At 32.6% G+C, this 20,326-nt stretch overlaps 1 protein-coding gene and 2 long non-coding RNA genes across 4 annotated transcripts; 2 read left to right on the top strand and 1 right to left on the bottom strand.

Annotated features, from left to right (window-relative positions):
* On the top strand, window positions 1-2,191 carry LOC123205944. Of its 2 annotated transcripts, none has more exons than XR_006499920.1 (2): window positions 1-544; window positions 1,535-2,191. It is a non-coding gene; the product is annotated as an uncharacterized LOC123205944 (long non-coding RNA). The 2 variants fall into 2 exon arrangements; XR_006499919.1 differs by having other exon boundaries at window positions 1,532-2,191.
* Window positions 2,192-10,352: 8,161 nt separating this feature from the next.
* On the bottom strand, window positions 10,353-11,155 carry LOC123205929 (F-box/FBD/LRR-repeat protein At1g13570-like). Its single transcript, XM_044623006.1, has 2 exons — window positions 10,790-11,155; window positions 10,353-10,727 (listed from the first exon to the last, which is right to left on the bottom strand). The coding sequence occupies exons 1-2, from the start codon at window positions 11,153-11,155 to the stop codon at window positions 10,353-10,355; spliced, it is 741 nt and encodes a 246-aa protein (XP_044478941.1).
* Window positions 11,156-17,527: 6,372 nt separating this feature from the next.
* On the top strand, window positions 17,528-20,326 carry LOC123205940. Its single transcript, XR_006499918.1, has 2 exons — window positions 17,528-17,725; window positions 18,844-20,326. It is a non-coding gene; the product is annotated as an uncharacterized LOC123205940 (long non-coding RNA).

Below are 20,326 nucleotides of genomic sequence, written 5' to 3'. Positions count from 1 at the left end.
GGCGATGGTAAAAACTAAAAAGGGTTAAACTTGTTTAAGACAACATATTTCAATTCAAAATTGGAAAGAAAACATGTGTCTATTGATTCAAGCCAAATGGGTAATCCCACCCAAGGCATAGTGAAAACCCAAGTGACTCTCGCTAACTTTTGAAAACTTAAATATTTATAAATATGTTAATTTTGGCTATTATAATAAGGGTGAAAGTGCTATTTTTGTAATGTGCCTGCGCCTAGCTGCCACTTGTAATATTTCTGTGCTGCGCTGTTTTTGGTAAATTTCCAAGCCCCTTGCTATAAAAACCTTTTAAACGCCTTCTTCTTCACGCCTCTAGGAGTCTCTTACCTTTTCGTTTAATCTCTCTCGTCTATGGCTCAAGCTCATATCCTAGGATTTAGTTTTTTTTTTTTTTTTTCTCGTTTTCTTTAACAAAATCTTAGCAATAGGAAAGTCTCAGCATAGTATCAGAGCACTGGACCAACGTCATGTGTCCTGGCGACGAAAGGTAACGCTGATTCGAAAGCCAATCTTGTGGAAGCTCGTGGTCAGTATCTCTCTCACCGTCTGTTCCTTAGTTATCTTGAAAGTAGTTGTGTTCTGTTGTTTGATTTTGTCTCCTTTTACTGTTTAGTTTAGATCGGATTCTATATGTGTAGATCTGTAGTGTATATGATCTGTGGGTGCTTTATTCTGATATTTTGTTTACAGATCTGCTATTTTTGAGTTGGAAACTGCAATCTCTGTCACTGTTCATCATATATTGGTTTAGATAATGTTTGTATAACCTTATGTTGTTTTGATCTAACCTTGATGTGGACTGTTATTAAGAGTTCTTGTTATAACTTCATAGATCTTTACGTTACATGAGTTGATCTACAACTTTTTTTTTTTTTATTCAATTGTGATGTATCGTTGTTCCATGATCTTGGATGATTTGTTCACAATGTTTAGTCTACGATTTTGACTGTCAATATGTAGATCTAGTAGTCTATGTTACTGCTCATCTTGATTTGTTCAAAATATTGCATGTATAATTTGATTTTGGCGTAGATCTGGTTTGTTGTAACCTGCTACTGAGAGTTCTTGTGATAATATTTCAAGCCTGTTTACTACATACTTAAGCTTACTGTGGTTGTTATGCTCTGTCATGCATCATTCAAGATCTACTGTAAACTGGTGTACTCTATTTAGGTCTATGTACTAAAGTCTTTCTATTTGAAAAGAAATCTTAATCATTTCACTGTCTGTGGAGGTTAAATGCATGCTGTAATTTTTGTAAGTTGTGTCACATTTTTTTGCTTTCTTTTGTGCATGTTAAGTTGATTGAGCCGTGAAAGTGTAATTTTGCCCCTTGCCTATAAAAACCTGTGAAAACTTCTGTATTTTGGTTGAGCTGTTCATTTTTAATAAAACGCCGTTTTCTTCACTCTTCTAAAATTCTCTTCCCTTTTCGTTTATTCTCTCTCCCATCTCCGGCTCAAGCTCATAACCTAAGTTTAGTTTTTTTTTGTTTTCTTTAACTAAATCTTAGCAGTAGGAAAGCCTCAGCACTCTTGAACACAGCTCAAAATGGTTAAGTAGGAACTTAATAAATTCCAATTCAGGACCCTGGTTACTGGGAATTGAAAGAGAATCTCCTAGATGAATCATCACAATCTGAAGTTGGCCAAAACAGTAGCTTGATTGATTTTGTGTTTGCGGAAATTCAAAAGCTTGCCTTGAACATTCTCCGCTTCAAATCTAAATACAGCAATAGGATTCGTGTGGATATCAGCAAACAAGATGGAAAGGCATGAAAGACAAGAAAATATATGGACAATGATGTCACAAACTTACTGAGATCTGGATGCAGCATAAGCAATGTCTGAAAATCCCGCATTAGCCATTTCTAAGATCAAATTCATAAAGAATCTGAAGAGTAAGATTATGTACAATATGATTAATAAAAATGAAGCGGTTGAATATAAGAGGAAATACAGAATACTGCAGTTGTTTAGGAATCATATTTTTACCTTGAGGGAAAAATCAGAAACTTAGAAGTATTTTCAGACCGGATAGTTGACTGAGATAGTGTACCAAATTGTAAATCCGTCCTTGATCTTGATATTCAACTCTGGCAAACTCATCGGAAGGGATAACTAAATTGTAAAAATACTATATAATTGTTACTAAAAGTTTGACGATATTATGACAATTATTTGTGACATATAGAAATACCGTTAAGTTTAATTCATATTTTTTAAAAATTAATTGAAAAACACTTTAATGATATTTACAATTGTCGTTAAAGAATAACTATTATAATTTATATAAATATTTATAATTACCACGAAATGGTAATTATTATAAATTATGCTAACATTTGCAATTGTTACTAAAAAGTAAATATCATAATAACTATCAGTGTTTATGCCAATATTTTTAATTATTATTAAGGAGTAACTATCATAATTTATATCGATATTTGTAATTATCATTAAAAACCTTAAAAAATATCATATTTCCACCCATTACTATTATTTTTAATGCCAACTATAAATGTCACTATTGTTTTAAAAAAGGTTAATCAATAAATTATTGTTGCATTTATAATAAGTGCAAACATATAATAAAAAATGATAATCATAATAATTATCATTAATACTAATTAATTTCCTCAACAAGAAAATCGTTTCTCTTGAACCTTCTGCACAAATCACAATCCTCCAAATCACTTGTCGGCCCCCACCTCACACCATTCAATTCCAATCATGCAACGTAACCACAAATACATGATTGCACATTTCCATCTTCAAGCTCCTGGCTCGAGCTGGCCTGATCTTGAAACTTAACCAAGCACTAGATAACGTAACGGAACGTAACACCTTTTCTGAAGCACTAAATACCGCCACGTGTACACTGTAGATTATCTTCCCCCTCCGACATCTCGCGCCTCCTTTCTCTTCACTTTCTAATTTAGACTTTCTCAGCCGTAAATGTAAGGGTAAGGGTGGGACCTTACATTTACCAAATCCAAGCCCTTTTCCCCTTAAAGCTGAAAACGCGTTTACGGGGAGGCATTTGTCATCATCACTTTAGACCAGTTTTATGAAAATATAATTAAAGAAATTCAAATTTAAAATTTGTGATGGGAGCATTAATTAAGTTACTACGACGTGACACATAATTAATTATACCAAAAAGATGGTCAAAATAATAATAAGGCCAAAGGAATATATCCCACCCAAAATAGGTTGATTTTTTAATTTAAATTTATTTATAGAAATATAAGATCCAATCAGAGTTAATTGACTTTGAGATTTCTTACCTTGAGTAATTTGTCTACCCATGATGGGTGGCTTGATGAAATTTTGAAGGAGAATGATGAACTTTTAGGTTTTAATTGTAAAGTTAAGCGAAAAGTAATTTCCATTAATTAAGCAAACGATGGCAAAACTGACTCAGTCAAATGATGAAGGATAACCAAGGTTTTTTTGTCCCTTATAGTTCAAAATAGTTGGTGGTTAAGTGGAAAACAGTGAAGTGTTTTGGGTTATTTACCAAAGAAATATTGAGACGATATCACGTTAAAATAATAATATATTATTATTTAAAAATATATAAAATTAATTTGTTATAATAAAATAAAATTTAAATTTAACTGAAATAACTTAATTTTAAAATATAGTAAGAATTAAGAAAATGATTGAATATAGCCCTCTGTATGCCTCCTATGTCTCTTACACCAAACTTATTCTTTTCAAAATCATAAAAATATTTAGATGATATAAAATGTGATATAATTATATAGTAAAAATTTCAATATCCCAAAAAAAAACTCATCCACATGGCTTTAAGGGGTTGTGGTAGAAAAAGGACAAAGAGCAGGATTTAGAGAGAGAAAGTATTAAGAGATTAGAAAGAGTGAGAGACAGAGGCACTTTAAGATATTCATTCATTCCCTTCCACCCCATAGAGAGAGAGAAGAGAGAGAGAAATGGTAATTAATTTCCTTGACTCTTATCGCGTGTCTGAAACTTTCTTCACAAATCACAATGCTCCCAATCACTTTTGAATGGGGCCCCAACTCACACCGTTGAATTCCAATCATGCAAGGATACGTGCTCGTTGACGCGTGTACATAAGATTCTGCCTTCTTTTAGCGCATTACCTTAAAGCCGTACCCTAAACTTTTTCTGACCACTAATATGCCGCCGCGTGTATACCTCTAGTTTCTCTTCCTCCAAGTACATATGGCAACTAATATGCCGCCGCGTGTACACCTCTAGTTTCTCTTCCTCCACGTACATCTGGCGGCTCCTTCCCCTTCAATTAGGGGTGGATACAAGCCGAACTGAGCTCAAATACTGTTTAGCTCATTTTCGACTCGCTTTGGGTTCGTTGAGCTCTTCAAAACTTATATTCGTGTTCGACTCGTTTTATAATTTAAATATTCGTGCTCAGCTCGCACTTAACGCGGGCTCGTCTCTAATAGCTCGGATTTGCTCGGCTCGGATTTGGGGTCATATTCTTGGCTCGTCAACAGTTAAAATACATATAAATTTCTCATAAGAGCAAATAATTTCTCATAGAAGCATGGATCCAAATTAAATTTAGGAACCATATTAAGGTCAAGTACTATGATGTATGAGAAATCATTACTCAAAAAGTTAAAATCAAAATCCAAATATGAACCATTAAGCAGTGCTGATTTTTCCCAATCACTACAAAAGGACGGGGACTGATGCAAAAACAAGCATACGAGGGATAAAGTGCAATCTAAAGCCATACGTGGCATATTTCCCATCATAAAGAAGTGAAAGAAAAAACTACAGCAGAAATAAGTTACCTTCTTAGAATAGAAGGCTTACATCAATAAAAGAAATCACTACAAAACAAAACTATTATACCTTGCATCAAATCTGTTTCTTGCAGGCAACCTAAACATGTTTGGTAATTTGTGTCTGGAGCTGTGATATCATACTCCTTGATCTTTGCACCCAGCTCTTCAGCTGAGAGATCATCCAAAACTGCAACTGAACCTTGTCGGCGGCTGAACAGCAGAGACGAACAGCAGAGAAGAAAGGTGGAATGGAAAACCTTGTCGGCGTATTTTAGTTTCGACTAATATTTTCGGCAGAGAAGAATGAAGAACAACAGAAAAAATATTAAGTTTGTTGCTTTAGTTTCTTTAATCGCTTCCAATTTCCAAACGACAGCGTTTTTGATTTTAAGAGAAGCCAACAAAGCAAAGCAAACTTTTTTATATAGCTGTTGTAAAATACAAAGTCAACGCAGAAGAAGTCATATATAATACCGTCAGGCTCCAACCAACATATTAATAACGAGCTCAACTTGACTCGCCGAGCCAGCCGAGCCGAGCATTCCTCTGTTCGGGTTTGGACTCGCGTTCGTTTCTTTATTTTTGCTGGTTCGTGTTCGTATTTGTGTTCGCTTATAACAGACTCGTTTCGGGCTCGTTCGAGCTAAGCTTGTTTCGAGCCCGAAAAAGCTCGCCTCGAATCCAGCCCTACCTTCAATATCTATTTTGATCACTTCACATGCGTTCCAATAACTTGAATTAAATATTTGAGGTATATTTAACCAAACAAAAAAGAAAAAAAAAGGGAAAAAAAACACAGGATGCATGGAAAGCTCTAATATTTCCATCAAGCTTTCATTTTCCAACCTGACCTGAAAATAATTACAAGCCAAAAAAAGTAATTTTTTTTTAATTGAGGCACTCGAAAATAATTTTTTAATAAAATTTAAAGAAAATATTTGATAGTTTTAAAGGAATTTAAATGATTGTTGAGCCAAACAAATGAGAAAATGAAATAATAATTCAAAAAGAACAAGTGGTGCCTTTCCCAAATTGAAGACCGCGTAATAATTACAGTACAGTCGCTCTGCTTAGAACCGCAAATGCCACACAAAATTTCATAATGAAAAGTGTCCCCCCAAAAAAACAAAAACGGTAACACTTCCTCTCTATAAAAACTTAGAGAGAAAGTTATCAACAACAAGTAATTAATTTCCTTAACAAGAAAATCTTTTCTCTTAAGCTTTCTTCACAAATCACAATGCTCCCTCCCAATCACTTTTGAATGGGGCCCCACCTCACACCATTCAATTCCAATCATGCAGGGATACGTTTTCATGGACGCGTGTGCGTAAGATTCCGCCTTCTTTTAGAACATTTCCGTAAAAGCCGTACCAACAACTAATTCAGCCCGCAGTCTCCCGACCATTCAGCCTGCTCCCTGCTGCAGCCCACCAAACCCCCATTGTCCGCCTGCAATTAATTAAATAGCTGCCAAATGGATTTAGTTACTAATTATATTTAACATTTAAAGGAAAAAGGAGGAAGAGAAAGTTTTAAGAGATTAAAAGGGGGAGAGGCACTTTGAAGTATTAATTCATTCCCCTCTTCTTTTTTCTTTTCCACCTTAGGCACACTTGCATCAATAATGAAGTAAAAAGATAATCATAATAATTATCATTAACAGTAATTAATTTCCTTGACAAGAAAATCGTTTCTCTTAATCTTTAATTGTGAATGGGGCCCCAACTCACAACATTCAGCTCCAATCATCAAGTTCACAGCACATATACATTTTCCTGTGACAATTAATGCTCTTAGATATGCTAATTAGATCACATCAAATTGGGGCTCAATCTAAAATACAAATTTAAAATTTAATTCAACAAAGCCTAACTCAACACTAAAGTGTGTTGGGCTTGATCCATAGGCCTTTCAGATTAGGCCGTAAATTTTAATATTAAACCCATGAATCAATTCGATCTAATCGTCACTATTTAAAAAATAAAAATAAAAATAAAAATCAAAGAGCAGGTGGCAGAAAGGGTTTTGCCCTTCTACCAAAGCAAAAGCCTTTAAGTTTATTTTTAAAAATTTTTTATTTACTTATTTTTCTCTGTATAACCCAATTAAACTCTTATTCAATTTCAATTTCTCTCAATCTTAATTCTTTTATTATATTCTCAATCTTATTTTCTCTCATAAACTTTCTTTCAAAAACTATCTGAATTCACAAATAATAATTTTTTGTATTTATGATTTCATTTTCATTTTAATTTTATCATTACAAAATATTACAAATGAATCTAATATCAAAAGAATTCAAAGATTTGTATGTTAAAAATGAGTAGATAAATCGCTTAGTATATATATATATATATATATATATATATATATATATATATATATATATATATATATATATATATATATATATATATATATATATATTATTTATGTTTCTAATTTATACAATATGTAAATTAATTTATTTGTACTATATTATAAATTTATAATATTTTTTATCATATAACCACAATATTTCTCTGCCACAAATGAGAAATTATAAATAAAATATTGGAGATATTATCCTCTATTTTAATAATTAAAAAATAATTTATATTTAAAAATTTTAATTAAAATTTTTATAAAAAAAATTGTTTAAATGAGTCAGCGTAACCCTATATGTATAGGGTCGAGCTTTCAACTTTTAAAAATATATGAGCTGACCTGGCCTAAAGGCCCATTACTATATGGGCCTAACCCGACCCACTGCCTGAATGCTCTACTTCACAATTATAAAGTTGAAGTTGGGGTGATGTGATGTTTACCAGAGTGCAAGAAATCACTGATTTTAAAACTAGATCAAATTAGCTGGTTCAATCAGTTGAACCGGGAATCGATTTTAAATCTAGTTAGGTTAACATTAAAAAATGGTTTATTCATTGACTCGATCAAACCAATGAATCGATCAAAATCGGTAGAATAGGGTTTGACCCAAATTTAGGATATTTTTTGAAATTTTAATTATTTTTGAGTAATTTGATTTTTTTTTACTAGATTGGATGAATTTTTAAAGGTTTGTAAGGAAAAATAAATTCAAAAATAAAATTAAAAAAAAGAAAAAAAAGTATCTCATATCTATTAAAATATCTTCTATAGACAATAACTTACAGAATTATGTTTTTTTCTGTATATGATATTTAGATATTTTTTTATTTTAATTATTTCATTAAAATCAAATGAATAATTTTACTTTTTAAAAAAGATATGTTCTAATTTTCATAAGCGTGGGTATCCTGATTAATTTTATTTTTTACAAATTTTTAAATAAAATTGTATTATTATAATTTGATAATAAGTTGAACCAACTGGTTCTCGATCAAACCGGTTGAATTATAAACCAGTAAAATAATCGATTTGATCACCAGTCTAATTTTAAAATCATTGTTTGAAATCCACGTCTTTCACATAAAAGCTCAAAGGGTTTTTGTTAAAAACGTTAACCCTAGAGATAAAAACATTTTTATAACATTGAGTCCTCACATAGAGTCAAAGGATCATATAAAATTAATTTTATTTTTGTTAATTTGACATTAAATAAAGTTGATATAGATACTATAAGTCACAAATTTTCATTTTTACCACTTGGTATGATCGATAGTTATAAACAAAGTAGCACACCTCCATGAACGAGTTTGTTCAAAATGATATAATAACCATTAACAAGCATAGATATGAAATGTTCTTTCACATTCACAAAAGTATATCCAAGCACTCAAATGGGTACCTGAAAGGTTTGAAGAAATTTTTGTCTCAAGGAATCTCATTTGGTAGAGTTCGATCATCCTTTTAGAACAAAGTTCAACTATCAAACCAATAAATCTTGAGAAAACAAATGTTTTTGGATTTGATATTCTTCTGCTAGAATTAATAACCGGCTACAGAGCGATAGAATTTGGGAAGGCAACTAATCAGAAAGGAGAAATGCTTGATTGGGTGAGTTCAAACTTCTTTATCCACTTGCTTCTTCTTAAATTCTTAAGATGCTTATATTTATCAGTATCTTGAGTGACACTTGTTAATGATTTTAGCTAAGGAAAATTCATCAGGAAAAGAAACTTGAAATACTTGTAGACAAGGATTTGAAAAGCAACCATGACAGAATTGAGCTTGAAGAGATAGTTCAAGTGGCTCTATTGTGCACCCAATACCTTTTAAGACATAGACAAAAAATGTCTGAAGTAATTCAAATGCTTGAAGGTGATGGACTTGCAGAGCAATGGGAAGCTTTCCATAGAGCGAATGGAACCAAATGCAAACCCTATGAATTTGCCTCGTCAGATCGATACTCCGCTGTCAGGCCCAAGGTGAACCATATAAAAGACTAAGATAATTTTCCCCCTTTGAAAGAGAGTTGGAGAAGCCCTCCTAAAATTTGAGCATGTATTTCAATTTTTCCAGACTTGAATTTCCTTAGTTATGCATCAATGTGCAAGTACAGAGAAAAAGTGCAAAGCCAGAACAATGTGCTTGACTACACATCAATCAATTTCACTGAACATACAAACTACACATCAATCAATTTTAACTAATGCAGAGCATAACTCTAATCTCCTCATCTTCTGTTGAAGAAACATAGAATATTCTACAATTCAAACTCCAAGTTTAGAATAATGTTCAAGCCAATGCAAACTAAACCATCTATTGTCGTCCTCAAGCGGCCATTAAAACATTAAAAGACTTCTTGCTGAGCGATACTCACCAGTCTTCAAAACCTGACACCCTAAATCAAAAGCCTCAAAACCTTGCAGCCCCAACTAACAAAATGAAGAACATCGAGTCATCATCGATTGATTTTATTGTACCATGGCAGTGAGGACACTGGACAATATGTAATTTTCACTACTGGGGAACTCCTTTTAAATAACAATATTTCTTTCTTAAACCTTAAATTAAATTTATCTCTATGCTCTTCTTCATTTAAAATTACCTTTTTTTCTAGTTTTGAGAATGGTTAAGTAGTAACTTGATAAATTCCGATTCAGGACACCGGTTACTGAGAATTGAAACAGAATCTCTTGGATGAATCTTCACAATTTGAAGTTGTCTAAAACAGTAGCTTGATTGATTTTGTGCTTGCAGAAATTTGGAAGATTGTCTTGAATTCTGCTTCGAATCTAAATACAGCAACAGGATTTATTTTGGAGATCAACATACAAGATGGAATGGCATGAAAGACAAGAGGATATATGAACATTGATGTCACAAACTTACAAAGATCTGCAGCTCCTGTAAGTTTGCGAAGTGTTTAAGAAGTTTGAAAGTAGCCTTGGTCTGATCACGATCGTTGAAACATATATCTATGAGATAAAATATAAAGCAGTTGAATATAAGAGGAAAAACAGAATACTGCAAATGTTAAGGAATTGTATTTTTATTTTGGCAAAATTCCAAAGTTTCAGATTCAGGTCTTGATTACCTTAAGGTAAAAACCAGAAACTTTAAGTCCTTTTAGACTGGATAATTGACTGAGATAGTGTACCAAATGTTAAATCCTTCCTTCATCTTGATATTCGACGCTGGTAAACTCATCTGAAGTGATGACTAAGGTGATCTCTGCAAGGACTGAACAACTTTTAAGAATGAGAGCCCCAAATTTTCCTTGGAGATCTACCTGTTTTAGCTTTGGAGCCTGAATACTTAAATAAGCTAAATTTTGAAGACCATTAAGCATCAATATCTGTAGAACAGGGCAGTTGCAGATCAAGTTTTCGAGAAACTGCATATCATTAAGCTTCCCATAAAGATTGAGACTGACAAGATTTCTGAAACGACCTTTAGAAGCACAAGGAGGTTGTGGTAATTCATATTGACGGAGTTGCAAATGGGTCAGATGTTCACAAGACCATATGCAAGCTGGTAACTTAAACAAGTTTGCAAAATCAATTGCTGCACAAGCATACTCAAGAGTGAATTCTCTGATACCGTTTCTTGCAAGATAACATATCCAGGTCTGAAGATTGGAGAATTTTTCTGGGAAGGTGTTGCAAAGCTTAAAGGTGTGTATATTGCCACAATGAGATAGCAGAACATTGAAAATGTGGTATTCGACGCACTTGGTTTTGGAAAATTCCAAACAGCGCGGTTAGAGACCACGTCAAAGAGCAGCTTTGAAAGGTTAACCCATTTATATCTCCAATGTCTAGACAGGATGCTTGTTCTCACAGCCTCCTTCATCTGTAGACGACCAAGGATGTTGTCCAAAATACCCCAAGGCAGTTCGCTGACTCTATCGATTGCTGTAAGCTCACCTTTGAGCTGATCATGCTCGATTTTCGCTCGAGTACTCATAGTATCTGCACATTGTAACTGGTAGAGATAAAGCCACATCTGACATAATCAAAGGGAAAATTTTTTCAATGGCATTCCAAAGGCAATATCATTCTTAAAATCGATTATCTGTCGGGTTGTCTTTTTTGCAAGATTTGAAAAGTATCCACCACAAAGGGAAAATCAACAGGAACAATGGATGAAATCCTAGCAATTAGAAAAATATAATTTAGCTAAACAAAACTAAATTTAGAAACTACATCACATTTACATAGGAATTATCTCTCAGTTCTCATGATACAAACCAGTAAAACAGCAGAGTCAACCTAAAACATTACAAGTTTGAATAGAAAATTGAACTAACAGTCATCTTCATAACTGTCCCTGAAATCAATCACTCTAACATCAAGAAGGTAAAGGGTTCTCGTTAAAAATAATAACCCTAGAGACAGTAACAATCACTATTAAGAAAAAAATCGTATAAAAGCTGAAAACTTAGTCTAGAGACAGAAACTATAAATCACAGCCCACACAGAAGCCTGGCGGCAAATTCCCTAAAAACAGTTGCCCCATGTAACGCTCAAATTTGGGTAAGTCAACAGTAGGGAATATTAATTATTAAATATGTTTTTCTCTTTGCTAATAAATCAATTTTTCATATCAAATAATGGGTAACCAAGAAATAAAGTAGATTAACGCAACAATTAAAAAAGAGTTCATACCTTCAATCAATGGTAAGCATCTATTCATTTTGGTCACAACCTTTGGCTTGTACCACTTCATTTTGTATTATATGATCAACATGAACACTTGTAACTCTTTTATTTCATTTATTATGATTATTTCTTTTCTATTAGGCACATAATTTATTTTTAATATTAATCTATTAATAAAAATATATATATTTAATTTTAAATATCTAATTAGATACTTAAAATAGGACTCACATAATATTAAGTAAACTGTTTTGTCATTCATCATGTAGGTATATAAGAGGAAACATAAGAATGTTGGCAGAAAATTATTAGAAGATGGTGTAATGGCTAGATTAGTTACGGCAACATAAAAAGAGAGACATGTGCAAATTAAAGGTGATTTAAAGTAAAGTGGGCTAAAAATTCAGAGCTAACAAAGAAAGGGGTGACAAACGCATGAGGAAAACATTGTGAGAAGGAAGTGATTCCCCTTGTTGTGAAGTCAATTTGGTTTTGACTGAGATACTTGAAATATTACGTACACTTTTATATACGTTGAATCTATGGTTTGTGCAAGCAATCATTGCAGGAATTTGAATCTGGTAACATGGCTGGCAGGTTTCTAGCACATGCTCTTGGCATACGTATGTACCCAAATCCCTTATAAAAAGAGGCTAAGCAAACTCTCCATTGGGCTATAGATTCATGTCATGAAGGTCCACTGGGCTAAAGAATCATGCGATCATATTTGCAAACCCATGACTGCATATTTCAATCAGTTTCACAGGAGATACAAATTGTATCGCCCCATGATGCCTTAAAATAATCCAGAAGGCATGGTCTGATTTAGTATGGATTGAGAGTTTTTTTTTTTTTTAAGTCAAACTAAAATAAAAAATGGTTAAAAAATTATTCAAACCAAACTAAATCATTTTAAGTTTTGAACCGAACAAAATTTAAAAAATTATAGTTTAGTCTAGTTTAGATTACGATTTTAATTTTTAAAATTATTCATTTTTAAATGTATTTTATTTAATAAAATTAATTGAATTAGAGGTTTTTAGAACATAATATAAATATGTAAAATAAATACAAAGCCAAAAGACTTATTCCCACCCAAGGTTAAGTGTAATTCTAAACTCATACCTTCCAACTTTCAAAAGCACAAATTCTCACTCTTGAGTAAAATTTTATTAAAAGTTTTAATTAAAGTATATGACAAAACCGTCATTTAATAACAAAATTTAAAAAACTAATGTTTTTTTACATCTCCCCCCCCCCCCCCCCCCCCCCCCCCCAAAGTTTGAAAATTAATGTTTTTTTCCAGCCAAAGCTTGAAAAGTTGCAATTTCCCCTATGATTTTAAAACCATTGTCAGAGATAACAAAGTTCATCCTCTCTGGCTGTGTTGGCTCTCCCTCCTAGTTTATCTCCTTCTGTGCATCAAACCCCACCCATCGACGATACTAATTTTTCCTAATGAAGATGAAATCGTCTTTATCCAAGATAATGATACTTCGACAAAGACAATTTAGTCATCATCGGAGGAAATCAATGTCATCGATGGTGAAAACAAATCGACAGAAGGAGATAAGCCTAGAGGGAAAGGCAACGTGGCTAGAGATAGTGAATTTCATCATTACTGACGATTGTTTCAAAAATTTAAAGGGAAAATTGCCACTTTTCAAACTTTAAATGGGAAAAATTATTATATCTTCAAACTGACGGAAAGGGGAAAAAATATAATAAAACTTTAGTTTTTTTAAATTTTTTCTTAAATAACGATTTTGCTCTTAACTTAAATTGAGTTTTTTAACATAATTTTGCTCATGGACGGGAGTTTAAGTTTTTAAAAATTAGAATGTATGAGTTTGAAATTATACTTAACCTTGGGTGAGAACAAGTTTTTCAGCCTAAATACAATAAAACTATGTGTATACACATGAATATGTCATAATATGGCTTATTGATTTTAAATTGATAATAAAGTAACATTTAATCACATGATAATACATCAATGTATGTATATATTTGTGTATAAAAAAATGTGTACATGCTCGAGAAAATATTATGTCTCTGCATGTGTGTATGTATGTCTCTCTGTGTATGTGTGTATATATATATATATATAACTGTAAAAATTTTGTTAAATATAATTTCATATATATATATTAAAAAAAAGATTTACGGTTTGGTTTGGTTTAAAAATTGTTTAAACTGTAATTCAAATAGAAGATTATTTTTTAAAAATTTATCAGTTTAACTTTAAATAAATTATAATTTTTAAATAATTTAATTTAATTTTATGATTTAAATTAAATTATACTCTTTCTAATTTTTATTTGTAGCATAATATTTGATGCAGAAGGTAAAAACATTCCAAGTCTCATCTCCTGACGAAGAAACAGGGGATATTCTTAGTATTCAAGCTCGACTGACAAATTGTGCACAAGCCAATGAAAACTGAACCACCTATGATTGCCAAGTGGCCATTAAGATGCTGCAAGGACTTGTTGACAAGTGCGACACAGGTTTGAAAGATCGAAGGATGAAAGGTTTGCCGAACAATAAGCAACAGTCTGTCACCGTCTGGGCAGGTGTAGCCTCTAATAATCCAAGCTTTTATTGACCAACCTCCTCTGAGAAAGAACAAAACTTGCTCGGATCGCCCTCCATATACACACAAGCTTTTATTGGCCAACGCCTCTGAGAAAGAACAAAACTTGCTCGGATCGCCCTCCATATACACACACACACACATACATAAATGTATGATGTGATATAACATACCGCTAAAAAGTTATATATATTATAAAATATATTAATTTAATATAATATAATAAATATATTAAATAATATAATATATTTTTTATAATATAAGTTAATATATTTTAAAAAAATATATAATAAAATATATATGAAAAATCTTAAATTTTTATTGTTGTTTATGCATTTTTTAAAATAATAATCTGTTAATTAGATTTTTTTTCAATTAGAATAATATTATACATACATATTTTAAATACATAAATAAATACACACTTATATACATTATCACATAAATTGAGTTTTATTTTATCTTTAATTTAATATCACTCAATTATATGATGATACATATAAATATGTACTTAAAATTGATATATATAGTTTTATTAAAAAGGACTTTAAGTACCCAAATAAGTACATACTTATGTTTGTCATTATATGATTAAATTTTATTTTATTTTTAATTTAAAATTATTTAATCACATAATAATATACATAAATATATATCTATTTATGTATTTAAAATAAATACATATAATTTTATTAAAAATAAAATTGTATATATATTTTGATTGAATATCTAACTATATAGCCAAAAGTATATAAAGATAGAATTGCCCGTTAACAAAGAAGTTGTTTGGCCACTGTAGTTTTTGTTTTCTGGCGATGTGGGCAAACAGAAGATCCAAACCAAATTGTATCTGTCGCTGGGTGGGAATTGGAGTGAGATTGTCTTTCTGACCGATATTATCCAAAGAATCATGGGATCATATTAAATTTATTTAGAAAAAATTTTCTACACTAAGTGAATATATTATTACTTAAATAATATTGGATGATCTAGTGATCTCTCTTCTCTCAACTGAATGCCTAATAGGCATCGAATTAAGTTGAAAAAACGAAGAGAAAGATCTCATCTTCATTTGAAAAGATGATCGTTTTCCTATATATCTTCTTTTGGGAAGTTAAAGAATTTTGTTTTTTTGATAAAGCTTTTTGCCTCCCTAGCTTGATTTGACACCGATCGAGAGTCCAATTGAAAAGAGAGAGATCATTAAAGGAAAAAAAAGTTTTGGGATGGAAAGACTCCCAACAATGACGTCGGAGTTTGAAAACTAAATCTTAGGGAGGAAATGTTATTTTTTTAAAATATGACCTATAAAAGAAATGATTAGTATAAATATAAAGGAAATGATTAAATATTTAAATGTCTCTTTGAAATAATATGCGAATTAGATTTAACAAATAAAATTAAATTTTAAGTTAAGATTTGTATAAATATCTTTTTCTTATGAACTAATTTTTTTATTTGAATTCAAAAATACAAATTTTTTTTCAAACAAATCTATAATATTAAATATTGAATAAAAATAAAAATAAAAATGAATGTTTAAATGAAATAAAAAATATATGTAAATAGGAGTTTATATAAAAATAATAAAAAATAGCTTTAATATTTTAAAAAATATTTGATTTATTTTTACGTGCGCGTGAAACTCTTTCGATCCCGACAAGATCAGATCAGAATAAAAAAGTAAGTACATCGCTTTCGACCCCGACTGGACGTTTTAGACAATACTTTATTTTCCTCTAATACTGGGGCCACGGTATCAGCCAGTTGTATGTATTTAACCAAGCTCTTCCCCCTCTTCACCACAGCCTCAACAGCCTCAAAGTTGGTCACTCCAAGCTCCGATGGCAGCGACCTCATCGCCACCAAATGTCCTCACTCCACCACCGACTCAGAACCCTCCAAGTGGGTCTGGTGAAGCTACCCCAATTGCCTCACCTCGACGCAGTTGTTGCGATAAATGGTACGTCATATTTCTTTTCTTCCCTGCCCACAATGTATTTCTGAGTTTTATTCTAATTTTGGTCCTGTTTTGAATTAGCATGGAATGCTGGAGACTTCTGCTTCGTACCGGGGCTTGCTTCATTCGCTTTTGGGACAACTGCACTACTTGCTTGGAATTTTGGGACGATTGCACTACTTGCTTGGAATGCGATATATAGTGAGACTGAGACTTTCTTAAGAAAGCCGGATTGCTATTAATATAAATAAAATTGTATCCATTTATGTAGCAAATTAATCTCCTTTGATCGATTAGGTTCACTTATTTTGGATATTTGTCTAACGTGACAGGAAGATGCTGTTTTCAGATGAGAGTAGAGTATGATTAGAAGATTTCAGAATTTCTTTCTATTGTTGCAAAGTAGCAGAGTTATGTATCAGGAGAGCTGTCGCCAAGGCGGCTACGTGGTCACCGTCTTTCAGTCTATCATCCCGCTTGTGCCAAGGGTCCGAACATTCACTTTAAGTCGGGTACAGGCAGAAACAAAACCAAAAGAAGTGAAATACATGAGGGCGGGGCTTTGATGTTAATTGCTGAAAATTGTAATAAAGTAGGTTAAATGTAAGGACTTCCGTTAGTTTTTTATTATGAACGAAAATAAAAATCTCTCTCATCTTCTATTTAGTATTTTCATCTTCTCTTTTCTGCATCTCTATAACTCTAGAGTTCTTTTTTTCATTTTTCTTCTATCTTTTGAGGTTTTTTTTTTTTGTGTTTTTGATCTTGTAGCTTGACTGATGGCGATGGTAAAAACTAAAAAGGGTTAAACTTGTTTAAGGCAACATATTTCAATTCAAAATTGGAAAGAAAACATATGTCTATTGATTCAAGCCAAATAACTAATTCCCACCCAAGGCATAGTGAAAACCAGCCACTCCCGCTAACTTTTGAAAACTTAAATACTTATCAATCCGTTAATTTTGGCTATTATAGTAAGGGTGAAAGTGCTATTTTTGTAATGTGCCTGCGCCTAGTGACAACTTGTAATATTTCTGTGCTGCCCTGTCTTTTTGTAAATTTCCAAGCCCCTTGCCGATAAAAACCTGTAAAACGCCTTCTTCTTCAAGCCTCTAGGAGTCTCTTACCTTTCGTTTAATCTCTCTCATCTATGGATCAAGCTCGTAACCTAGGATTTAGTTTTTTTTTTTTTTTGTTTTCTTAACAAAATCTTACCAATAGGAAAGTCTCAGCATAGTATCAGAGCACCGGACCAACGTCATGTGTCCTGGCGACGAAAGGTAACGCTGATTCGAAAGCCAATCTTGTGGAAGCTCGTGGTCAGTATCTCTCTCACCGTCTGTTCCTTAGTTATCTTGAAAGTAGTTGTGTTTTGTTGTTTGATTTTGGCTCCTTTTACTGTTTAGTTTAGATCGGATTCTATATGTGTAGATCTGTAGTATATATGATCTGTTGGTGCTTTATTCTGATATTTTGTCTTCAGATCTGCTATTTTTGAGTTATAAACTGCAATTTCTGTGACTGTTCATCATATATTGGTTTAGATAATGTTTGCATAGCCTTATGTTGTTTTGATCTAACCTTGATGTGGACTTTTATTAAGAGTTCTTGTTATAACTTCATAGATCTGTACGTTACTTGAGTTGATCTACAACTTTTTTTTTCATCAATTGTGATGTATCGTTGTTCCATGATCTTGGATGATTTGTTCACAATGTTTAGTCTACGGTTTTGACTTTCAATATGTAGATCTAGTAGTCTATGTTACTGCTCATCCTGATTTGTTCAAAATATTGCATGTATAATTTGTTTTTGGCTTAGATCTGATTTGTTGTAACCTGCTACTGAGAGTTCTTGTGACAATATTTCAATCCTGTTTACTACATGCTTAAGCTTACTGTGGTTGTTATGCTCTGTCATGCATCATTCAAGATCTACTGTAAACTGGTGTGTTCTGTTTAGGTCTATGTACTAAAGTCTTTCTGTTTGAAAAGAAATCTTAATCATTTCACTGTCTGTGGAGGTTAAATGCATGCTGTAATTTTTGTAAGTTGTGTCACATTTTTTTGCTTTCTTTTGTGCATGTTAAATTAATTGAGCCGTGAAAGTGTAATCTTGCCCTTTGCCTATAAAAACCTGCGAAAACATCTGTATTTTGGTTGAGCTGTTTATTTTTAATAAAACGCCGTTTTCTTCACTCTTCTAAAATTCTCTTCCCTTTTCGTTTATTCTCTCTCTCATCTCCGGCTCAAGCTCATAACCTAGGGTTTAGTTTTTTTTTTTTTGTTTTCTTTAACTAAATCTTAGCAGTAGGAAAGCCTCAGCACTCTTGAACACAGCTCAAACTTAGTGTGAAATTGATTGACAGTATTTCTTTCATAAACCTTAAATTAAATTTATCTCTATGCTCATCATTCAAAATCATGATTTTGTCAAGGATGGGAGAATGGTTAAGTAGGAACTTAATAAATTCCAATTCAGGACCCTGGTTACTGGGAATTGAAAGAGAATCTCCTAGATGAATCATCACAATCTGAAGTTGGCCAAAACAGTAGCTTGATTGATTTTGTGCTTGCGGAAATTCAAAAGCTTGCCTTCAATATTTTCCGCTTCAAATCTAAATACAGCAATAGGATTCGTGTGGATATCAGCAAACAAGATGGAAAGGCACGAAAGATAAGAAAATATATGGAAAATGATGTCACAAACTTACTGAGATCTGAAGCTCTTGTAAGTTTGGAGAGAGTTCGAGAACTTTGAAAGTAGCCTCGGTCTGATCATGATCGTTGAAGCACATTTCATCGAGAGAAAGAATCTTCAAATGGTTGGATATAGCATAAGCAATGTCTGAAAAATCCCGCATTAGCCAATTCTAAGATCAAATTCATAAAGAATCTGAAGAGTAGGATAATGTACAATACGTTTAATAAAAGATAAAGCAGTTGAATATAAGAGGAAATACAGAATACTGCAATTGTTTAGGAATCATATTTTTACCTTGAGGGAAAAATCAGAAACTTAGAAGTATTTTCAGAGCAGATAGTTGACTGAGATACTCTACCAAATTGTAAATCCTTCCTTGATCTTGACATTCAACGCTGGCAAACTCATTGGAAGTGATAACTAAGGTGACCTCTGCGAGGACTGAACAATTTTTCAGAATGATAGCCCCAATTTTCCTTGGAGAGCAACCTGTTTTAGCATTGGGGCCTGAATACTAAAACAAGCTGAATTTTGCAGACCATTAAGTAACAATGTCTGTAGAACGGGGTGATTGCAGATAAAATTTTCAAGCAATTGTATATAATTAATCTTCCCATAAAGTTTGAGACTGACAAGATTTCGGAAACCTTTAGAAGCACAAGGAGGTTGTGGTAATTCATATTGACGGAGTGGCAAATGGGTCAGATGTTTACAAGACCATATGCAGGCTGGTAACTTATACAAGTTTGCAAAATTGATTGCGGTGCAAACATACTCGAGTGAATTCCCTGATACCGTTTCTTGCAAGATAATGTATCCAGGTCTGAAGATCGGAGAACTTTTCTGGGAAGGTGTTGCAAAGCTGTATATTGCCACAATGAGATAGCAGAACATTAAAAATGTAGTAGAGACCTCTTGTATATGGAGAATTTCGAAGGGCACGGTTTGAGACCACATCAAAGAGCCGCTTCGAAAGGTCAACCGATCTATATCTCCATTTTCTAGACAAGATGCTTGTTGTCACAGCCTCCTTTATCTGTAGACGAACAAGGATGTTGTCCAAAATAGCCCATGGCAGTTCACTAAGTCTATCGATTACTGCAAGCTCACCTTGAGCTGATCTTGCTCGATTTTTGCTCGAGTACTCATATTATGTACACAATGTAACTGGTAGAGATAAGGCCACATTTGACATAATCAAAGGGAAAATTTTTCAA

The sequence above is a fragment of the Mangifera indica genome, unplaced genomic scaffold, assembly GCF_011075055.1.
Source record: "Mangifera indica cultivar Alphonso unplaced genomic scaffold, CATAS_Mindica_2.1 Un_0020, whole genome shotgun sequence".
In the NCBI taxonomy this organism is placed as follows: domain Eukaryota; kingdom Viridiplantae; phylum Streptophyta; class Magnoliopsida; order Sapindales; family Anacardiaceae; genus Mangifera; species Mangifera indica.
This window is presented reverse-complemented; position numbering and strand designations above follow the sequence as displayed.